This window comes from Hibiscus syriacus, unplaced genomic scaffold (genome assembly GCF_006381635.1).
Source record: "Hibiscus syriacus cultivar Baekdansim isolate YM2019G1 unplaced genomic scaffold, ASM638163v2 tig00009009_pilon, whole genome shotgun sequence".
Lineage (NCBI taxonomy): Eukaryota > Viridiplantae > Streptophyta > Magnoliopsida > Malvales > Malvaceae > Hibiscus > Hibiscus syriacus.
The window spans coordinates 990,324-1,014,916 of record NW_024062181.1 but is presented as its reverse complement, the minus strand read 5'-3'; the positions used below and the strand labels follow the sequence as shown (position 1 = coordinate 1,014,916).

The 24,593-nt window shown below is 35.7% G+C and overlaps 1 protein-coding gene across 1 annotated transcript; it reads left to right on the top strand.

Annotated features, from left to right (window-relative positions):
• Positions 1-6,035: 6,035 nt before the first annotated feature.
• LOC120202901 (eukaryotic translation initiation factor 3 subunit E-like) lies at positions 6,036-24,487 on the top strand. Its single transcript, XM_039203254.1, has 6 exons — positions 6,036-6,263; positions 6,369-6,490; positions 7,037-7,255; positions 23,613-23,756; positions 24,058-24,195; positions 24,292-24,487. The coding sequence occupies exons 1-6, from the start codon at positions 6,201-6,203 to the stop codon at positions 24,386-24,388; spliced, it is 783 nt and encodes a 260-aa protein (XP_039059185.1). The 5' UTR covers positions 6,036-6,200; the 3' UTR covers positions 24,389-24,487.
• Positions 24,488-24,593: the final 106 nt, after the last annotated feature.

Below are 24,593 nucleotides of genomic sequence, written 5' to 3'. Positions count from 1 at the left end.
ATATAGAAGGGTATTATTATAATTATTCCTAAATATATAAGGTAAAATTATATATTTTTGGGTCAAATTTTTTCACCATAAACCCGAACCCGACCCGAACCCGAATTTTTTTATAAAAAATCCTACACGATCAGGTCGGAACCTGTCGGGTTTGGGTCCTATGTCCATTCCTAGGTACGGATGAAGCAATAGCACTTCGACTTTGGTGCACACGATCTATAACTTGACCAAAAAGCCCACCCCTGGCCCAAATAGATTTGTGAGCTATATTTTCTCAAAACTATAAGGGCAATGTCATTTCCTAAAACCAATCAAAACCTATTTTTCACTACCTTTTCTCCAATGCCAGCGTTTCATCAAACCACGAACACTGGAGCTAACTCGAAGCTCTAATAGAAGATCGAGGTAAAACCACTGTAGGAGACCATGGCGACCTACGACTTAACCCCACGGATCGCGCCGAATCTCGACAGGCACTTGGTGTTTCCATTGCTGGAGTTCTTGCAAGAGCGACAGCTATACCCAGATGATCAAATATTGAGAGCGAAGATCGAGCTTTTGAACAAGACGAACATGGTCGACTACGCCATGGACATCCACAAGAGCCTTTACCACACCGATGATGTTCCCCAGGACATGATAGACAGGAGAGTCGAGGTTGTCGCTCGTCTTAAGGCTCTGGAAGATGCCGCCACTCCTCTCGTCAGTTTCTTGCAGAACCCTAGCGTTGTTCAGGAATTGTGTGCTGATAAACAGTATAACCTTCTGTTGAAAAGTCAAGATAAGTGGCCAAATTAATGGCCAAACTATTTGGGGCAAATTGTTGAAAAAAAATTGTTAGGCACCGAAAGTTTGATTGAAAAACAATTCCACCTAAAATGTTGAAAATGTGGATGGTAAAACTATGCAATTAGTCATTGTAATTTAGGGTATTTACAAATTAGTCCTTAAAGCTTCAACTATAAATACCCTAGCTCATTTAGCTTCAAAATCATCCCAAAGCATTCTAGCTTTCTTCCAATACTAGAGAGAATTTAGAGAGTTTCTTGAGAGTTGTTTTCTCATTTTTATCAAGAGAGAATTAACATTGTTTTTCCTTGGTAGATAGAGAGAAGTTGTAATTCCTATTTACTCATAGTGAAATTCTTCTACCGTTGCCCGTGGTTTTTACCCTAAATTATTTAGGGGTTTTCCACGTAAATTTTGTGTCTCTTTTATCTTCATTTTTATTTTCTAAAATTATCAGTTACGATTTTGCTCTATCCGATAGCCGTCTTCCGCAACAATTGGTATCAGAGCCAGATTAGAGTGTGTAATATCTGCTTATTGTCTTTGTGGTTGCCACCAAAAGGTGGATCCTCCAATATAAGAAAGTAAGAAGTTATTATCCATTCTTTGAAGGTTCCAGAGAACTATTCACGATAGTGAAATAGTGGGAACTATCCGTAAAAGAAGCTATGGCAACGAAATTTGATATTGAAAAGTTCAATGAGAGAAATTTCTCATTGTGGAAATTAAAGATGAAGGCTATCCTAAGGAAAGACGGGTGTCTAGCGGCTATCAATGAAAGGCCGGTGGATTTCGCAGATGACATCAAATGGAACGAGATGGACGGGAATGCTATGGCAAACTTTCATCTAGCATTAGCAGATGAAGTATTGTCAAGCATCGAGGAGAAGAAGACAGCTAAGGAGATATGGGATCATCTCACCAAATTGTACGAGGCCACATCGCTGCACAATAAAATTTTCCTTAAGAGGAAATTGTATACTCTTCGTATGCCAGAATCTACTTCAGTGACGGAGCACTTAAACACGCTGAACACTTTTTCTCAGCTTACATCCCTAAGATGTACAATAGGAGAACAAGAACGTGCTGAACTTCTACTTCAAAGTCTACCTGATTCGTATGATCAACTCATCATCAACTTGACAAATAGTAATGTCACCAGTTTGTCGAAGATGATGTTGCAGCTGTTGTTCTACAAGAAGAAAATCGGCGCAAGAACAAGGAAGACATACAAGTAAATCTGCAACAAGTAGAAGCGTTGACAATGATGAGAGGGAGATCAACGGAACGTGGCCAAAGCAGCAGTCACAAACATGGTAGATCGAAGTCGAGGAGCAAGAAGAATTTAAAGTGTTACAACTGTGGAAAGAATGGTCACTTGAAGAAGGATTGTAGGAGTCTAAATAAAAACTCCAATCCACAAGGCAATACTGCAAACACTTCACATGACCTCAAGAAGAGAATGGTTCCATCATTATGAACCTGTCTCAGGAGGATCTGTGTATAGTTGCAATGATCATGCCTTAGAAATCATTGGCATGAGAACCATCAAATTGAAGATGTATGATGGAACAATTAAAGTTGTTCGAGATGTACGGCATGTGAAAGGCCTGAAGAAAAATTTATTATCCTACGGATTGTTGGATAATAATGCAAGCAAGATTGAGACACGGAAAGGAATCATGAAGGTGTTCCGTGGAGCGCTTGTGGTGCTGAAAGGCGAAAAGATAGCAGCAAACTTGTACATGCTGAAGGGAGAGACTTTGCTAGAAGTTGAAGCCTCTGTTGCCTCATGTAGTTCAGATTCTGCAATGCTATGGCATAAGAAACTTGGACACATGTCAGAACAAGGAATGAAAGTCCTTGTGGAGCAAAACCTACTTCCAGACTTAACAAAGGTAACACTTCCTTTGTGTGACCATTGCATAACAAGTAAACAGCACCGGTTGAAATTCAACAAATCAAATTCTAGAGGTAAAAGTGTTCTAGAATTGGTTCGCTCTGATGTATGGCAAGCACCAGTTACATCCCTATGTGGAGCAAAATACTTTGTCTCATTTATTGATGACTACTCCAGGAGATGTTGGGTGTACCCTATCAAGAAGAAGTCAGAAGTATTTTCAACTTTCAAAAACTTCAAGGCGCGGGTGGAACTTGATTATGGAAATAAGATCAAGTGTTTCAGAACAGATAATGGAGGAGAATACACAAGCGAAGAATTTGATGACTTTTGCAGGAAAGAAGGCATCAAAAGACAGTTCACAGTGGCTAACACTCCTCAACAAAATGGAGTGGCAGAGCGGATGAACAGAACCTTGTTAGAAAGAACAAGAGCAATGTTGAGAGATGCAGGCCTAGAAAAATCATTCTGGGTAGAAGCAGTCAATACCGCCTGTTATTTAGTGAATCGAGCTATATCAACTGCAATAGAGCTGAAGACACCAATGGAGATGTGGACTGGAAAACCAGCTGATTATTCAAACCTCCATGTATTTGGAAGTATAGTGTACGTGATGTACAACTCCCAAGAAATTTCAAAGCTGGATCCAAAATCCAGGAAATGCAAATTCTTGGGGTATCCTGATGGAGTCAAGGGGTATCGTTTGTGGGATCCCACTGCCCGCAAAGTGATCATCAGCAAGGATGTTATCTTTGTAGAAGATAAACTAAAAAGAAAATAAGATGATGATAGCACTGAAAAGTTAGAGACTACACAGATACACGTGGAAAAGGAGGTTGAACAAGGAGATTCTTCAGAAGCAGAACCAGCACATGATGAACAAGAACCAGAGAGTTCTAAAGCTCCAACAACTCGTCAATCAGATCGTGTGAGAAGACGTCCCAATTGGCACTCATATTATGTTATAGAAGGTAATATTGCATACTGCCTTTTAACAGAGGACGGTGAGCCATCAACATACCAGGAGGCAATAAACAGCTCAGATGCTTCACTGTGGATGATGGCGATGCAAGAAGAAATTGAAGCCCTTCATAAAAATAATGCATGGGACCTTGTGTCACTACCACAAGGAAGGAAGCCAATATGTAACAAATGGGTCTTCAAAATCAAGCGAAATGGTGATGATCAAGTGGAGAGGTATCGTGCAAGACTGGTGGTCAAAGGATATGCTCAAAAAGAAGGTATTGATTTCAATGAAATATTTTCTCCTGTGGTTCGACTAACAATAGTTCGAGTAGTTTTGGCAATGTGTGTTACATTGAACTTACATCTAGAGCAACTAGATGTTAAAACAACTTTTCTTCATGGAAATCTTGAAGAAGAGATTTATATGCTCCAGCCTGAAGGTTTTGAAGAAAAAGAAAAGAAGAACTTGGTTTGCAGGTTGAACAAATCTCTTTACGGTCTAAAGCAGGCGCCGATGTGTTGGTATAAGAGATTTGATTCCTTCATTTTGTGCCTTGGATACAACAGACTTAATGCAGACCCTTGTGCTTATTTCAAGAGGTCTGGTGATAACGATTTTGTTATATTGTTGTTGTATGTGGATGACATGTTGGTTGCAGGACCCAACAAAGATTATATTGAAGAATTGAAGGCACAACTGGCTAGGGAATTTGAAATGAAGGACTTGGGATCAGCAAACAAGATTCTAGGGATGCAAATTCACCGAGACAGAAGTAATAGGAAGATTTGGCTTTCACAAAAGAATTACTTGAAGAAAATCTTGTCACGATTTAGCATGCAGGATTGTAAGCCAATTTCTACCCCTCTTCCTATTAACTTCAAATTATCCTCCAGTATGAGTCCTAGCAGTGAAGAAGAGAGGATGGAGATGTCTCGAGTATCGTATACATCAGCAGTGGGAAGCTTAATGTTCGCTATGATATGCACAAGACCAGACATTGCACAAGCAGTGGGAGTAGTTAGTCGGTACATGGCGAATCCAGGCAAAGAGCATTGGAATACAGTAAAGAGGATCCTGAGATACATCAAAGGGACCTCAAATATTGCATTATGTTACGGAGGATCAAACTTACTAATCAATAGTTATGTAGATTCTGACTATGCAGGGGATTTGGATAAAAACAAATCTACAATAGAATATGTGTTCAAAGTTACTGGTGGAGCTGTAAGCTGGGTTTCAAAATTGCAGTCAGTTGTAGTTACATCCACAACAGAGGCAGAATATGTAGCAGCTACACAAGCCAGTAAAGAAGGGACGATATGTCTCTCTGTTTTGTGACAGTCAAAGCGCCTTGCATCTAGCAAGGAATCCATCATTTCATTCAAGGACAAAGCACATACGAGTTCAGTACCATTTCATTCGTGAAAAGGTGGAAGAAGGGACGATAGATATGCAGAAAATCCATACCAAAGACAACATAGCAGATTTCATGATGAATGCGATAAATGCCGATAAATTTACTTGGTGTCGATCCTCCTTTGGCCTGTTAGAGATGTAAGCAACATGAAGGTACAAGGTAGAAAGAATGATGTGAAGATATGATTGTTCCAATCAAATCTTCAAGTGAGAGATTGTTGAAAAGTCAAGATAAGTGGCCAAATTAATGGCCAAACTATTTGGTGCAAATTGTTGAAAAAAAATTGTTAGGCACCGAAAGTTTGATTGAAAAACAATTCCACCTAAAATGTTGAAAATGTGGATGGTAAAACTATGCAATTAGTCATTGTAATTTAAGGTATTTACAAATTAGTCCTTAAAGCTTCAACTATAAATACCCTAGCTCATTTAGCTTCAAAACCATCCCAAAGCATTCTAGCTTTCTTCCAATACTAGAGAGAATTTAGAGAGTTTCTTGAGAGTTGTTTTCTCCTTTTTATCAAGAGAGAATTAACATTGTTTTTCCTTGGTAGATAGAGAGAAGTTGTAATTCCTATTTTCTCATAGTGAAATTCTTCTACCGTTGCCCGTGGTTTTTACCCTAAATTATTTAGGGGTTTTCCACGTAAATTTTGTGTCTCTTTTATCTTCATTTTTATTTTCTAAAATTAGCAGTTGCGATTTTGCTGTATACGATAGCCGTCTTCCGCAACACCTTCAGATGGTCAATGACCGTTACCAGGTCTGCTTTTTTTTTTCTTCGTTGAATTTAAAGTTGTTTTTATAATCTTCAGATGTTCAATGACCTTTTCTCTTCTTTTGGGTGCAAAAGCAAGAACTATTATGTGTGAATTTGTTATGTGGAATTCTAGCATCCTCGTTGTTGTTATTTCTGAAAAGATTTTTTTAAAAATTAATGGTGGAGAAAATTACTTCTAACAGATTGGTCCAGATCAGATAGACGCATTATATCAGTATCCTAAGTTCCAGTTTGAGTGTGGTAACTAATCGGGTGCTGCTGATTATCTGCATCAGTATCGAGCTTTATGTACTAACAGCGAAAGGAGTTTGAGTGCTTTCTGGGGGAAGCTGGCAGCTGAGATACTTATGCAAAACTGGGATATTGCTCTCGAAGAACTCAACTGTTTGAAAGAAATAATCGATTCCAAGGTTTTTGTTATAAGCCTGATTGATTATACGGTTTTTATTTTGATGATTTTCTTTAGCTTGATTCTTTGACTCATTTATTTTTCTTTGGAATTTGTCTTGCTGCAGAGTTTCTCATCACCTTTGAACCAAGTTCAGAGTAGAACATGGCTTATGCATTGGAGCCTCTTCATCTTTTTCAACCATGACAATGGAAGAACTCAAATCATTGACCTATTTAACCAAGACAAGTATGCCACTTTGACGACTAATACTAAAATTTCAATATCTTGTTATTGATGTTGCTACTTGCATTAGTTGTGTAGTTCATAAGACCACATTGTCGCATAATATTAGTGCTTATCCGTTCATTCTTTTTGTATTCTTAAGTATTTTATGTCATGACTTCTGTTTCAAGCTTCTGATGTGTTCATATGCTTTGATTTTGGATTGCAATACAGTGAAACATGTTTAGATGCTTTATGAAATTCCTTCTGCCAATGCATGGTATATGGGAAATTAATATGCAGCTTGCCATATAATTTGCAAAACATGTGGCCAAAGTTTCAAGGTTAATGTCAGGTCAGATGTCCGCCGGACCGCTTATAGTTGGAGTTTTGTTTCCTAAGGGAGATTGTTTATGGAATTAAACATAACAATTATCTTTGTGGCTATATAATTTTATTTCTTTTTTTGTTTGTTCATGCATTATTGTTTACTATGGGTTTACAAGTTTGTTTTCGCTGTCCACTTTGTGTAGTTGTCTTATCTCACAAGGTGATTTCACTTCTTTCCAGGTATCTAAATGCTATTCAAACCAGTGCTCCTCATCTCTTAAGATACTTGGCTACTGCTTTTATTGTCAACAAAAGGAGAATACCTCAATTCAAAGAATTTATCAAGGTTATCCAGCAAGATCAGTGCTCTTACAAAGATCCCATTACAGAGTTTTTGGCATGTGTTTATGTCAACTATGAATTTGATGGAGCACAGAAGAAGATGAAGGAGTGTGAAGAAGTAAGTTTGATTATGTTATTTTATACCTACATATTTTGTTTAGTTTCTCACTGTCTCAATTGCTTATGTTTCCTACCATCATGCTGTGCTAAAATATTATAGCTTGAAGTTTTGCCATCTTTTTTGGATGCCTTTAGCAGTAAGTTTGATTTCTGAACTGCAAACACAATGTTTACACCATGTTTTCCCCTCTTTTGATCTAGGTGACTGTAGAAATCAATTTTTTCATTTTAAATTATTATTATTAAAATTATTATTATTATTATTATTATTATTATTATTATTATTATTATTATTAATAGTAATATTATTTATTATTTAAATATTACAAAGCCCAAATCACAACCCGGTTACATCCAGGCCCAAACATGACCCAAAACCCTTTTAGGGTTTTCAGAATCTTCTCTCAGCCGCCTTAGCTCATCACCGTTGGATCTGGCCTTGATCCAACGGTCTCCAGATGCTTCCAGCTTGAAACCCTAGGGTATCATAACCCTAGGGACCACGCGGCGCCACCTCTTCCAGGTGTCTCATCTCGCCGTTGCCGACGCTTCAGTACTGCCACGACGCCTCCGACGAACATTCCAGAAGCTCTGCTGCCACGACTCTGACCGTCCACGTCGCAGCTATGGGGTGAGTCACCACATAGTTTGGTGACTCACCGAAGCTTCCCTCTCGGGACCGGTCCGACGAGAGCCTCGGTGGTGGCTATAAAAGCCACCACACCTGCAAGAAAGAAGAAGAGAGCAGAGAACAACAACAAATAGAACAGAAAAAAAAAGAGAGGAGGAGAAGAACACAAACGAACAGCAACCAACAACCAGAAAAAAAAATAGAAAACAAAGAAAGAAGAAAAGAAACTTACCCTTGGAGCCTTGACCACCGTCGGAAGCACTAAACATTGCCGGAGAACAGAAAATACCGAAGGTATTTTCGTATATTTACTCCGATTAGGAGTCTTTTAGGGAAAACAAAGACCGGAATCGGTCTTAGGGCATTTAGATCTACGCTTTGGGGGTGTTTTTGGTGAATTCCGACCACCGTTACGGTGGCCGGCGGCGGTGGCCGGTGGCGGAGTACGGTGGCCTATGGCTGCCGGTTTCCCTCCGGTGAGGGAAACCTAGAGAGAGGCGAGAGAGAAATCTCTCTCTCAGTTTGAGAGAGAGAAGAAAGAAAGGAGAAATGAGATGCTGGCCCTTCGGGCCAACCAGCCTAGGGTATTTATACCCTATCTTAAACGGCGTCGTTTAAGGGAGGACCTGTGTGTAATTTGGTAAAGGTTAAATCCTTTCCGCAGTCCTCTGAATTTGTAAACTTTATATTTTAGTCACTGAACCCAATTTTAGATCTTTATAATTTGGTTCTTTAATTTTAGATTTATTTATTTTAGTCCTTTCTATTAAATAATATATTTAGGATAAATACGTATTTAGTCCTTTAGTTTTAATAAATCATATTTTAATTCCGAGTATATATTTTTAATTTATTTTAATCTGTTATTCAAATTTTTTTATAATTATATTTTAGTCACCAAATTAATAAATAAGGAAAATAGCATGTTTAATCCCTATAATTTTAAATAATTAATTATGAATTAGGTATTTAATTTTATTAGATTATAATTTAGTCCCTAAGTTTAATATTTTCATTTATTTTACAAGCTTTATTATTTTTTATTTTTTCATACCATGTTTTAATTGTATTTTAAACATTATTTAATCATATGTTATCTTTATATATTTATGTTCATATATATTTAATTATCATTACTATTATTATTATTATTCTTTATTAATTATGTCAATATATATAGTCTTATAAATATATAATTTATTTATTTATTCTATTTTCCTATTTATAAATTTAATTTTATAAATTACTTTTAAGAAAAATAATCATATTTTGATATTTATTTATTTTTACTATCAAAGAAAAAAGTTGTCTTAAGGTACCTAGAAGCTCTTTTCTGATATTTTGAATAAATAAATATCTTACTATATTAAAATAAAAGGTTTTTGAGATTTATTTTTAAATATTAAAGAAAAGAGCTGTCTTAAAGCACCTAGAAGCCCTTTTCTGATATTTCTAAATAAGTAAATATCTTATTTTCTTAAAATTATTTGAAATAATAGAATTATGAATTAAATATATTTTGAATTTTTTAAATTTTAATAATAGAGACAATTTATAATTAAAAAGTACCAATTTTGGGCGTTGTAGGGGTGCTAATCCTTCCCTAAACGTAACCGACCACGAATCCCTTTTTATTATTAAAAAGAACGAATTTTTGGTTATAAACGCAGATCAGTTCATTTTTTTATTGGTGTTTTCTTAAAACTCTTTTAAAAAAATAATTTTTAGGTATTCGACCTACCTGATCTAAAAGGCCGATGGCGACTCCCAAATTATTTTCAAAACCATTTATTCACATAAATTTTCCCGCCAAATTTAAAATTTTCGTGCCCGGACGAAAACCGGTTACGACAGCTTGGCGACTCCGCTGGGGACCTGGTCAAACTTTAAAATCAATTATAAATTGTCTCTATTAATTAAAAATTAAAAATTCATACATTCTTTCTTTTCAAAATTTTTATATATACTTATTATTTTCATAATATTTATATATTTTCTTATTAATATTTCATTTTATTTGCAAATATTTTATTTCATTATTTTATTTTTCTGTTAGAGGTTTGAACATTTCTCCTCACACACAACACTTGCATTGCATAACATAAAACTCTATAATTGAGTTTGTCCCTTTTAAGTGGGAGTGAAAGCGACGTCTTCGTGAGAATTTATTCTCCGTGTCAGACCTAGCAAGTAACTTTCGGGGTTCATATGCTCTATGTCTTCGTGGGAATTTATTCTCCGTGTCAGGTATAGAGAAATGTGTCCCCTCGAATTGAACTCGATCCGTTTAAGTCTGTAATGGACTAGGATTGAGGGTTGACAGCCCAAGGGGACATCAACAAGGACAATTCGAGTACCTTTACTCCTAGAACTGAAATTCTGCATATAATAAACCCTAGAAATTCACCTAATCTAAGACAGTACTGAACCTCTGTTCATAGGTGTACACAAAGGAGAAATAAGCTCTGCTTTTAATTTATTTAATTTATTATTATTTTTTCTCCCTGAATAAATGCATGCGAACTAGAAATCATGCGGTTAGGTTAATTTTTCCAAACAAAGCATGGAACTAGAAAGCATGAGGTTAGGATTTTATTATATGCCATGATAAATAAATTTTTTCTTTCAATTAGTTGGTATTAACCATTTCATTTTTTCTTATTTTCCCATGTATGTTATTTTTGCTCTAATTTGTTTAAATTATTTTCTGTTGTTTGCATTGCATGATCATGACCAAAAGGTGTTAACTGAAAAGACTGTTCATCAAATTAGAAAGAAATCATAAATGGACAAAAAGTTCTATGATCAAACAAAATCTGATGCGGCCAAGAAAAGACATCCTGAGGGAACTCTGAAGATAGAGAAGAGCTATGCACCCAAAGATTGTATGCCCATTGAAGAGCAAAAAGAGATACGAGAAATAAGAGGGCAGGTGTCCAAAATGATGGATAGAGTATCTGTTTTGGCCAAAAGAGAAAAGATTCCTGCACAGAAAGAGAGAAAGCTTAATGAAGATAATTCTGCAATTTCATATATGCAAGGGACTTTGGATCTTAACCAATTGGAGAAATTACAGACAGTCATCATTCGTATTTACCAATCGTCTGGAGATACCAAAGAAATGGTGACGACTGTACAAGCTCCCAGAGAAAAGGAGAAATCATGTAATCTGAAATCATCAAAGTTTAGTATGCTCCCGATATCTAAAACTCAGGTTCAATTCAAGATAAAAGGTGGTTCTCATATTGATGCTATACCTATATCATATAAAGATTTGTATGAAAAGCTACTTGAAGCATGAGAAGTGGATCCATATTATATAAAACCGTTCCAACCTCCATATCCAAATTGGTATGACATCAACGTTCATTGTGAATATCATGCCGGAGCTCAAGGACATACCATCGAGAGTTATCTTGCCTTCAAACGTCGAGTCCAAAGTCTTTTGGATCATGGAACCTTACAATTTATGGTAAATGATCGACCTAATTTGGTAACCGAGGGTCCTGATAGATTAATACCAAAAGTCTTCAAAGGTAAGAATATCAGTAGGGGCGCCCAGAGAGAAGAAGATTTGCTGAGTTTTAAAGCTCAATTACGTCATTTGAAGATTGAAAACGATAAATTGAGCACCAAAATGGAAACCATACGTGAAGACTTCCAGAAGGTCAGTCAAGCCTTTCAAAATGCTGGCATAGGAAGTACCCCAGAAGAATGGATAACAGGGGTCACCAAGCTGAAAAAGAGCTGCAATATATATGAGGATCTTGTTCAAGAACTTCTTGGACAAAAAGGTTCTCTTACAAAGGAAAATGAGCAACTTCGAGAAGTGACACAGAAGATGAAAGACAATGTCATAGAAGAAGTTGCAGTCCAGACAAGCAATATGGTTCTTAAATGATAGATTTAGCTGATTTTACAAGGAGATGAAACAGACTGAAGACTCAACTTTTTGAGCATGAATGGAGACTAATTTAGTTTTGTTGAAGTTAGGACTAAAAGTTGTCCCCTACATGTAAAAGTTTTGTTCGATGTACCGAAACTTTTGTGTTCAATGAAATCTGTTCTAAGATGATCACTCTTAAGTAACACCTTTTCATAAATGCATTTACATTCTTATTCTTACTTTTTACATCTTTGCATTTCCATTTTGCATTCATACTTTTATGTTTGTCTTTGAATTGCACAGTTTGCATTTTTATTTTTGGAATTTATGCATTTTCGCATTTACATTACATTTTTTTACTGTTATGTACTTTAATTATAAAAACATGTTAATAATTAATGAAAGGTTTTGTAACAGTAAAACCAAGGTCTTTCATTCATATTACTTTAATGTCATCATGAAAACAATGGAACAATCTTATAAGGGACTACAAGACCATTGGCCAGAACCATTGACAGGATTACCTCCGGATATAAGGAAAGAAACATCAGATTCAGTACCAGATGGATCAAATCAAATTATTCAGTATGTGACATCTGATAAAGAAGAGATAATTTATAAAGAGCAACCATGCTGTCAGATTGAAGAGTCGAAAATGGTAAAACCCTCTGGGGCATCCCAATTGAACCCAAAGAATAGCCTTGTTCATTATTCGCAATATGAGGAAAGATTCAAGAAGATGGATGAAGCAATCAAAAATATGAAATGTGTTGATACTTCCCACAAAGAATTAGAAGCAAGAGAGCTTAGCTTGGTTCCAGATTTGATTATTCCCCATGAATTCAAAATGCCTGATTTTGAGAAATATGATGGCACCAGTTGTCCCTTAATCCATTTGAGAATGTTTTGCAGAAAAATGGGAGGATATTTAAATTCTGATGACCTGTTAATTCACTCTTTCCATGATAGTCTTGTTGGCCCAACAGTAGTCTGGTACAATCAGTTGACCCAAGAACAGATCAAGAGATGGGTAGATCTAGCTGATGCATTTTTGAGACAATATCGGTATATTAAAGGCTTAGCTCCAACACGTATGGATCTTCGAAGAGTAAAGAAGAAAACCAATGAAAGATTTCAAGAATATGCCCTAAGATGGAGAGGAGTGGCAGCACAAGTTCAACCTCCCATGATAGAAGAAGAGATATCACGTATGTTTCGTGATTCCCTTCCCGCTCCTTTCCGCGAGTTGATGCAGGCAAATCCGACAAAGGAATTCGAGAATCTTGTGACAACTGGAGATTTAATTGAGAATGTAATCAATGAAGAAAACTCAAAAGTCATATCCAAGAGCCCGATGGATCAAAAAGCAAAAGTTGATCATGTGAATGAATGTTGCATCCAGAGTCCTCGTAATTACAAAAGGAAAAGAGCAAGTAACTATTCGGATCGACCAAAGAAAGTCATGCGATCAAGAAAAACTTTGGAAGTGTTCCAAACTCCCATTTCAGACTTGTATCCTCATTTGGTTAAAGGTCAATACATCACACCAAGACCAACTAAAATGACATCAAACCCTTCTGCTCATAGTTATGATCAAAATAGTGTTTGTAATTTCCACTTGGGGGTAAAAGGGCATTCTACAGGCAATTGTAGGCCATTGTTAAAAGAAATTGAGATGCTTGTTGACAAAGGGGTTTTGACACAAGAAATGATCAATGAAATGGGGGCAAATATTACATACCATTATAGGAGTAATAAGGCATAATAAAATAAACAAGTGGAAGTGTTATCTACCACTGTAGTACTTTCTATTTTCAGCATCTTGTTTGAACTTGTTTTTTGTTCCTTTTTTCGCTTTTTGTACAATAAATAAATGTGTGTTGCTTATTAAGGTTATGAGCAAGGAATCAAATTTTAATCTTGAGATTATTGAGTATCAAATAGATTAAATATTCTTTTAATTTTTCAAAAGTTATAGATCTATTGGCAAGTGGTAAAATTATATCTTCAATATCCCGTCCAATACCAACTACTTGACCCTTACCAAAACTAAATCCTGACACTACATTTATCTGAGATTCTGAAGAAATGTCTCTACAAGTTTTTTGAGACACAAACTCTAGATGTTTACCTTCTCGGGTAGAGTCGATTGGTTTATGATATTACCCCTTCCACCATATACATGACTTTAAGAGTCACACATTTATCCTTCCAAACACAAAACCATCATAAACCAAAAGACCTCAAAAGAACCAAACTTTCAATTATCCGTGAATCTTACTGCAAGAAGAGACGAGATGAGGCATCATGGACCAACTCATTGATGATAATTTCGAGTGATTAGGGCATACTCAAAGAAGAAGGGGAAAGTGATTGATTGAAAGAAATATATCATGCATTAATTACATTTTTTTTCATGTAAATAAAGTTAATCTTGAATATTCATCCCCCTGTGGATACCTCTTTTTACAAAGGTTTCTGTGTATGAGATGATGAATGGCATTGTTTCATTTATCCTTTAATATATATATATATATATATCCTTTGTTGTCCCCATTTGAGCCTGAATAATGTTTCTTCTAATTCAACCCTAACCAAGGATCACCCTCTACATTAGATGGGCAAGATAAAGGATATTGGCTCACAAGAATAAAGATTGTCAATACAGTTTTATTATGAAGACAAGTTTCCATGAAGTCATGAAAGTTTTGAACTACAAAGTATGTCAAATACAGAGTGCTTGAAGATCAATCCAATCAAGAATAATAGAAAACCTCCAAAATGCCAAAGGAAAAGGAGGTGCTCAAAGCAATTGAAGTATTATACTCATCCAACAAAGAAAGAAGAAAAAGAAAAAAAAAGAAGAAAAAAAAAAAGAAAAAGGAAAATTGAATCAAGATGGGTGACTTATTGAGCCTCAAGTTACAAGGTTGATCAAGTACAAACAAGAAGAGCAAGAAATGCTTAAGATATGAGAAATTGGAAATGAATCCAAAATTTGGCAGTCTAGAGGGATCTAAATGATGGAAAAATTTCCAACAAAGCAGATCCAAGTTAAAGCAAGGCAAGATTGATGGCATCAGAATGAATTGATCCTTGGTTTGATTACCCTTAAACACTTATTTGGGCCTTTTTATCCCTTTCTTTCGTAACCATAAACCATGGCCTACGTTACGTACCTGAAAAGTCCATTCTAATCATACATGGATTTCTAAGTAAAAGATGATATCTTTAGAATTCATTCCGCCTTCCAATATTGATTTTTATTTGCAAAAATTGTTTTTTAAAATTTTAATGCATGATATATGATAAAGGGGGGGTTCAAGATGTAAATTTTTAAATAACATCTTGAAACCAAAGGAGGATTCGAGTTGAAAATCTAAAAAAAGGCGGCTCGAATAATGAATGGTGCAACAACGACATAAGAGATGATCTTAAGCTCTTAAATGAAGCACCACACATCCCAAAGACGTTCCTGAGATTCTGGAATCAAGAAGTATCTCTACAAGATGAGCATAACAACCATTTCTTCAAGTCAATGGAAGCCCAAAGAGACATATATGCTGGACTAACCTGAAAACCTGAGAGACCTTACTATACCAGAATCAACCTACACCTCAAATCAGTCAATAATTTTGACACTTGCCATAGGACTATGATTTCCGAATGATTTAAAAGTGTAGTTAATTTATTGGATATTTATTAAACTCATTATTTATGATTTGATTTTATTGTGAACCTATGATAGGCAACATTCTACAAAATTCTTTCATTCTTCAATAATGAAAGGAGAAAAAAACATTTTCAAACAGTACAGTCTCAAATGAGGAAGGTCCTTAAAGCAATTGTTGCTTATTCTACCTCTGTTGTAAAAAAAAATGAACGAGGCCAGAGTGATGAAACACTTCACACTTTTGAAGGCAAGTGGTCCAAGAAGCAAGAAAGTATGGATAATTGAACTTGTGACATTCTTCTATGACATTATCAGTAGTTCATCAAGAAAGATTATCGTTTATCTCATGTTGAGGTCGATAAGCATCACCAGACAAATTACTTTCCCCAGCCATTAATCCATGTTTCTGGCAAATTACATCACAGAGATATAGGTCCCAGTAAGATGTATTATGGGAATGAACAAGTCACTACTTGCACTCTGGTTATACCGTGATGTTGGCTCAAGTCTTGATACATCATTGCTACTTCTTCTAGGCCGATCATTTTCTTTGTCAAGATGATATTCATTATGTCCTTCAGAAGATTGCTAAATTTGAATTTAAGGACTTATGGCACAGAATAAGACATTGGAACAACTTTTACATTTGTATGCCGTACAGGATTCCAAAAGTTGAGATAACCAGTTTTACCATCAACTAAACCTGTCCATGGTTAAGGAAGAGTATGTTATGGCAGTGTGTATTTTGAAGCAGCAAAAGAGATAGTTTGTTGTAGCAATCATTGCAAGTAAATGCACCAACAAAAATCTTCAAATTCACAATGATGTTTATTTCTTCCAGTAAGGTTGTTACGCTGGATGCCACTAACAACAAGGTCGAATCCGCCAAATCTACTCATCAATTGCTCCAATCGATCACCATTCAGTTCTTGCACATCTGTTTTCAAAGATATACTAAGACAGTAGAAGGCGATCTTTGCAGCACTGATTCCAGCAAAAAGAAACAAGACATTGATATTACTGGGAAACATGTGTCTCTATACAGATCCTTGTATATGGTTTTTAAGGAAACCTAGAAGTATTCCCACCTCATCAGGTTCAAGTGGAGCAACTTTATTCCTTCCAACTCATACTAGATTCCATTTTCAGCACTCATTAAGAACATACTTCTGAACACTCGAAGTTGGCTCATTGTCATAAGCTTCAAGAGCTTTACAGATCCTTTCTGTCAATTTGGCACTTCCTGTACATGTTTATAAACAGTTCAACTTTGTTCTTGGATCCCATGAAAGCCATCATTTCTTTGTCAATGGAAAAGCATCAGCACATGGAGGAAGCAGAATAAGAGAAAATCTGTTCTTAATTGGCAGAATTATGAATATAGCCCTTTTCAGTGTAGTAGCATGGAAATGCTTCGAATCTACAAATTCTGGCTCTACATCAAATAAGCATTATGATATCCTAGTCCAAACATGAATTTAGAAGATGAATGTGTTAATAGCATCTTCTGGAAGTGTTCTTTGAGTTATCTGATCTGGTTTGGTATGAACCCCAAAAACCAATCATTAGATTTGAAAGATGAATTTGCTCATGGTAGAAACAAGGAGACCCAATAGCATCTTCTGGAAGTGTTCTTTGAGTTATCTGATCTAATTTGGTAGGAACCCCAGAACTGATCATTGGAATTGAAAGATGAACTGCATGATCATCTTCATTAAGAAGCTTCTTTTTCAAGCTTCCTCTGCTTCTTCCTTTTCCACAAATCATAGCCCAAGTTTCGTCTTTGCTTGTAATTGGGATCATTGCATAATGGCTTCCTATCTTCTACCATAAGAAGTGCGTCAGTAACCTTAGCCATTTGATCAGCACATATAAAATCTGTCAATTCTGCAATTGATGAATCTGAACCACATCTCTCCATGGTTATTGAAGCTTCAGCCTCTGAGAATCCCATTTTTGTCAAGTATAACAGTTTACTCTCCTCATCAGAATCAGAATTCAGGATTTCCTCAGTATCAGAAGAACTATCAATATCTGTGAAATCATCCTGAAAGATCGCTTCATAATCAGATGAGTTGTTATCAGAATCAACATGTTGCATGGGTGCAGATTTTTGATGAGCTTGTACCATTGTATATGTAGTCTTGCCTCTCCATCAGATTATTGTTTGCATAAATTGGTTTCTCTCCCACAGAAAAGTATATTTCAGATATGGCTTTCACTGAAAGATGATAAGCCACTGTGTCAGCCTGGAACGGATTACCAAGCTATTTTTACTTCACTGTCTGACTAAATCCCTCCAGATACAGAAAATGGTCACCTCATTCAGAAGACACATATCTCAGACGTTTCTGTTAGAATGATTGAGTACTTCTTAAGTTTGTGACAACATAAAGAGAATTTCTCCAGTTACTTGACAACATTGCTGTTCAGTAACATCAGAATAAGAGTATTCAAGATAAACAGATTTGGGGCATGAATAAAGCCACAAGTACAACAGTGTATTGTCAAAATTAAACCTCATGGGGATCATGATATTCAAGTCAAACAGACATTGTGAGTCAACCAGAAGCAGAATATTGGGCATCTCGAAAGCCCATTTTCAGACAGAAATGTTTCATGTGGGACATCTTGAGGACCCATTTCAACAGCAATATGAATATTTGGGCATTCTTGGAGGCTCATCTCAACAAGAAGTAATGTTGAGCACACTTTTAACATCTGTATCAGCAAATATTGGGGCATTTTAAAACTCACTTCAGACAGATCCATGTGGGGTATTTTGAAGACTCAGATTAACAAGAAGCAAATATTGGGGCATGCTGAAAACCCTTTTCAAACAGAATCAGAAATGTTGAAATATTCTGAATATTTATCAGCAAAATGCTGGGGCATGCTGAAAACCCATTTCAATCAGAATCAGAACTGTTGATGCATTTTGAACACTTGTATTAGCCAATGTTGGGGCATGTTGAAGGCCCACAATATCCTGTGTAAAGATCATTGACTTGAACAAATATTTCCAATGAGACAGAAAGATATGAAGAATGAAAATGGTGAAACAGTGACAGTCGAACTGACTATACATAATTGCTTCGTTCATCAGGCAATTACATTATGATCATGATGTTGAATAAATGTTTACTCAGCAAGTATGTTTTCAAATACCTAATCTTCTTAACCGTATGTCACATGGCAGTGTGTTCTTTGATAAACTACATTACGGTTGCATGAATAAAGATGATCCCCAGGTAGACTACTTGATCCAGGGTTCAGTTCCTTAAGATCTCAGCATTGAATTTGGCCTTCTGTGTGTCGGTGATAATTTCATATTTCTTTGAGATTCCTAGCAAATAGTTTCAACCATACTATTGAGATTATAAAACTGTTTTTCACATCAGTTTTTGCTTCCTTGATGACATTGAAAAGGGAAACTCGACTCTCACTGTTATTCCCGTTGTTATTTGGGATCATCATTGCTAGCCAAGATGAACTGAGTTTTCATCTATTTTGGTTTTATCATTTGTATTTCATCCCCAGCTGCAAAAATTCCACGGATATCTTTCTGTACATTGATCCTACAGTTGATGTGTTTCTACTTCCTACAAAGGTCATTATAGAAGAAAATGTGATCAGTATTACATTTGTCTTTGCCCGAGATGATATCAAGATCAGTTAATGTCTCCTATTCAATTCGACGCCAGCATATCTTGTGAATTTGACCAACTTTTTGGTTGTACCAACATTACACTTGAATCCCCACTGAGTTTTGTTCTCAAGTGGTCTTGTGACGTTATTCAAAAGCTTTGAACATTAGGCAAAGAGCTTACATGATTGAGAAATCTTGGCAGAAGCCACAGTAAAGGATGAATGTGTTGTCAAATGTTTACGAACATCTGAGCAGAAGCCACAGGAAAGGATGAATGCACTGTCAAATGTTTTACGAACCTGCTATTCTTATGCTGAACCAATGTTACGATCATATGGTTTTCATTTATTGATCTAAGATGAAGTTTGTCTTTTTCAACCCCAAGATTAGAAGTGAGATATAATGAAGATTTCTTTCCAAGGAAAGTTGAAATTTTAAACAAGAAACTAATGGGGTCAACTAAGGTTGAACTACATGTTGTTGTTAAGTATCTCGACATGATATTAGTCCAAGTTGCCTTATTCGAGATCTGATTATATGTGGAGACATGAAAGGAATTGGAATAAATCTTCCTTGTGATGTTTCAAGAGTTAAATAAGAACATACTCTACTCTCCTAATTAATCCCTGCTGAGTCAGGCATATCTACATCTACACTCTTCAAAGATGATAGATTCTCTTTTTAAAGATGAAATCTTTATGGGATTTACACACAAGTCCAAGCAAATAAAGTTGGTTTTATCCAAGACAAAAGGGGGCATCAGGGTCATAATTTTGACTACGACAAGAGTTCCACAAGTGAAACATTTCTTCTAAGACTTTTATGAAGCAAAGAAGACAGCAAAGATACAAGTTGATCAGATAATTCTGCATGAATGCAAGCTTGATAGCATAAGTTTCTACACTGATATCTAGAGGTAATCCTGGCAATAAATGATGAAGTGAAGAAAGACCAAGTTCACCATTTTAAAGTCAAATAAAAATTGCATCAACATTCATGCATTCATAAAAACATCATTTACACAATAAACAATGCATTACATTGATACATTTGAGTGCATTCAAACATGAAGTTTTACAAATCTTCGGAATAACAAGAAGATTCATGGTAAGAAATACCTTACAAAAAGAAGGTATTCAAAACCGTAAATACAGGAATCATGCAAACATTTGAAAAAGAGATGGACGCAACGCCACAAAAATGAGCATTATCTTGAGATTGGGGCATGTTACCCAATCAACATGTTATTTTGAAAAATAATGAGAAAACGATTTCCATAGTTTCTCATTCAATCTTTTCTTAAAATGAAATTGTTGAATAGTAAGAAAACAATTTCCATAGTTTCTTACTTAGTAAACTATTTCTCACATCTGTAAGTCCTTCAGTGCATGATGTTTCCAAAAAGCCTTCGGGAGCTTTTTGATGTTTTCAAAGCCTTCGGGTCATCTGTAAGCCCTTCAGTGCATGATGTTTCCAAAAAGCCTTCGGGAGCTTTTTGATGTTGTCAAAGCCTTCGGGGCATCTGTAAGCCCTTCAGTGCATGATGTTTCCAAAAAGCCTTCGGGAGCTTTTTGATGTTGTCAAAGCCTTCGGGTCATCTGTAAGCCCTTCAGTGCATGATGTTTCCAAAAAGCCTTCGGGAGCTTTTTGATGTTTTCAAATCCTTCGGGTCATCTGTAAGTCCTTCAGTGCATGATGTTTCCAAAAAGCCTTCGGGAGCTTTTTGATGTTTTCAAAACCTTCGGGTCATCTGTAAGTCCTTCAGTGCATGATGTTTCCAAAAAGCCTTCGGGAGCTTTTTGATGTTTTCAAAACCTTCGGGTCATCTGTAAGTCCTTCAGTGCATGATGTTTCCAAAAAGCCTTCGGGAGCTTTTTGATGTTTTCAAAACCTTCGGGTCATCTGTAAGCCCTTCAGTGCATGATGTTTCCAAAAAGCCTTCGGGAGTTTTTTGATGTTTTCAAAGCCTTCGGGTCATCTGTAAGCCCTTCAGTGCATGATGTTTCCAAAAAGCCTTCGGGAGCTTTTTGATGTTTTCAAAGCCTTCGGGTCATCTGTAAGCCCTACAGTGCATGATGTTTCCAAAAAGCCTTCGGGAGCTTTTGGATGTTTTCAAACCCTCAGGGTCATTCATAAGACCTCTAGGCAGAATGTTTTCAACATTTCCATATTACTCAAAATAAGCTAAATGAAAAAATTATTGTCTTTTTCGTCTTTGCTCTATTCTTGTTAACACAAGAATGAGCAAAGAGGGGCAGCTGTAGAAATCAATTTTTTCATTTTAAATTATTATTATTAAAATTATTATTATTATTATTATTATTATTATTATTATTATTATTATTATTATTAGTAATATTATTTATTATTTAAATATTACAAAGCCCAAATCATAACCCGGTTACATCCAGGCCCAAACATGACCCAAAACCCTTTTAGGGTTTTCAGAATCTTCTCTCAGCCGCCTTAGCTCATCACCGTTGGATCTGGCCTTGATCCAACGGTCTCCAGATGCTTCCAGCTTGAAACCCTAGGGTATCATAACCCTAGGGACCACGCGGCGCCACCTCTTCCAGGTGTCTCATCTCGCCGTTGCCGACGCTTCAGTACTGCCACGACGCCTCCGACGAACATTCCAGAAGCTCTGCTGCCACGACTCTGACCGTCCACGTCGCAGCTATGGGGTGAGTCACCACATAGTTTGGTGACTCACCGAAGCTTCCCTCTCGGGACCGGTCCGACGAGAGCCTCGGTGGTGGCTATAAAAGCCACCACACCTGCAAGAAAGAAGAAGAGAGCAGAGAACAACAACAAACAGAACAGAAAAAAAAGAGGAGGAGAAGAACACAACGAACAGCAACCAACAACCAGAAAAAAAATAGAAAACAAAGAAAGAAGAAAAGAAACTTACCCTTGGAGCCTTGACCACCGTCGGAAGCACTAAACATTGCCGGAGAACAGAAAATACCGAAGGTATTTTCGTAGATTTACTCCGATTAGGAGTCTTTTAGGGAAAACAAAGACCGGAATCGTCTTAGGGCATTTAGATCTACGCTTTGGGGTGTTTTTGGTGAATTCCGACCACCGTTACGGTGGCCGGTGGCGGAGTACGGTGGCCTATGGCTGCCGGTTTCCCTCCGGTGAGGGAAACCTAGAGAGAGGCGAGAGAGAAATCTCTCTCTCAGTTTGAGAGAGAGAAGAAAGAAAGGAGAAATGAGATGCTGGCCCTTCAGGCCAGCCAGCCTAGGGTATTTATACCCTATCTTAAACGGCGTCGTTTAAGGGAGGACCTGTGTGTAATTTGGTAAAGGTTAAATCCTTTCCGCAGTCCTCTGAATTTTTAAACTTTATATTTTAGTCACTGAACCCAATTTTAGATCTTTATAATTTGGTTCTTTAATTTTAGATTTATTTATTTTAGTCCTTTCTATTAAATAATATATTTAGGATAAATACGTATTTAGTCCTTTAGTTTTAATAAATCATATTTTAATTCCGAGTATATTTTTAATTTATTTTAATCTGTTATTCAAATTTTTTTATAATTATATTTTAGTCACCAAATTAATAAATAAAGAAAATAGCATGTTTAATCCCTATAATTTTAAATAATTAATTATGAATTAGGTATTTAATTTTATTAGATTATAATTTAGTCCCTAAGTTTAATATTTTCATTTATTTTACAAGGTTTATTATTTTTTATTTTTTCATACCATGTTTTAATTGTATTTTAAACATTATTTAATCATATGTTATCTTTATATATTTATGTTCATATATATTTAATTATCATTACTATTATTATTATTATTCTTTATTAATTATGTCAATATATATAGTCTTATAAATATATAATTTATTTATTTATTCTATTTTCCTATTTATAAATTTAATTTTATAAATTACTTTTAAGAAAAATAATCATATTTTGATATTTATTTATTTTTACTATCAAAGAAAAAAAGTTGTCTTAAGGTACCTAGAAGCTCTTTTCTGATATTTTGAATAAATAAATATCTTACTATATTAAATAAAAGGTTTTGAGATTTATTTTTAAATATTAAAGAAAAGAGCTGTCTTAAAGCACATAGAAGCCCTTTTCTGATATTTCTAAATAAGTAAATATCTTATTTTCTTAAAATTATTTGAAATAATAGAATTATGAATTAAATATATTTTGAATTTTTTAAATTTTAATAATAGAGACAATTTATAATTAAAAAGTACCAATTTTGGGCGTTGTAGGGGTGCTAATCCTTCCCTAAACGTAACCGACCACGAATCCCTTTTTATTATTAAAAAAGAACGAATTTTTGGTTATAAACGCAGATCAGTTCATTTTTTTTATTGGTGTTTTCTTAAAACTCTTTTAAAAAAATAATTTTTAGGTATTCGACCTACCTGACCCAAAAGGCCGATGGCGACTCCCAAATTATTTTCAAAACCATTTATTCACATAAATTTTCCCGCCAAATTTAAAATTTTTGTGCCCGGACGAAAACCGGTTACGACAGTGATATTGAACGATCCCTTCCTAGGAAAAAGAGTTGAAGAAGGCAACTTTTCTACTGTGCCATTGAAAGATGAGTTTCTTGAGAATGCTCGCCTATTTATCTTCGAGACATACTGCAGAATTCACCAGCGTATTGACATGCGGTAAGTTCCTTTTTTATCAAACATAATAGTTAGCTTCTTTTGCGGGCAATTGATTTTCCCACTAAAATTACAGTTGCCTTGAATAAATGACACTGGAAGGACATATTCATTTGAATACTTGCATTCACATTTACGATTTGCTCCTTCTCATTAGTTTCCTCAACGGTTTCAAGACATACTGTCATCAAAAGGGTAGAACATAGGAAATTCTCTGATAAAAGGAAATTTCTTCTTATATATTTTATGTAGTCCTAGTTTTTGTATTGAGCCAACATTAAAAGGATTTTTTATGTTTTCCAAGGGTGCTTTTCGAGAAATTGAATTTAAATTACGAGGAGGGTGAGAGATGGATTGTCAATCTCATCCGAAACTCAAAGCTCGATGCCAAGATTGATTCAGAGACAGGAACCGTCATTATGGAGCCTAATCAACCCAACATGTAAGATTTCTTTGTGCATTGGTGTTATGCCAACAATAAGCTCCATTCGTTCCTCTTCTCTTAGTGACAATTGATTTTGTTATCGGATTTATCCAGTTATGAGCAGCTGATAGACCACACCAAAGCTCTCCAAGGGCGGACCTACAAGCTAGTTGGCCAGCTTCTTGAGCATGCGCAGGCACAGCCTGCTTGATAAGAGAAGTTGGTTGAAAATCATGCAATTTTGATTGTTCATTTCCTTAAGACTAATTTAATAGTGGTTCCAGTTTCTGATTAGGAACAAAGACTGAGAAATCAGTTTTAAATTTTGAAGTGATTAAATACCAAAGGATTTTTTTTCTTATAATTTTTTATTGAAAATATTTTTTAAACTTATAACTTAGTGTTTTCTATTTCAT

Bases quoted from the DNA above. Each gene is read 5' to 3' on its own strand.
- LOC120202901 (XM_039203254.1), top strand. From the start codon at position 6,201: ATGCAAAACTGGGATATTGCTCTCGAAGAACTCAACTGTTTGAAAGAA. The intron at 6,264-6,368 runs GTTTTTGTTATA...GTCTTGCTGCAG, and splicing joins AAGAAATAATCGATTCCAAG to AGTTTCTCATCACCTTTGAA. The intron at 24,196-24,291 runs GTAAGATTTCTT...GGATTTATCCAG, and splicing joins GAGCCTAATCAACCCAACAT to TTATGAGCAGCTGATAGACC.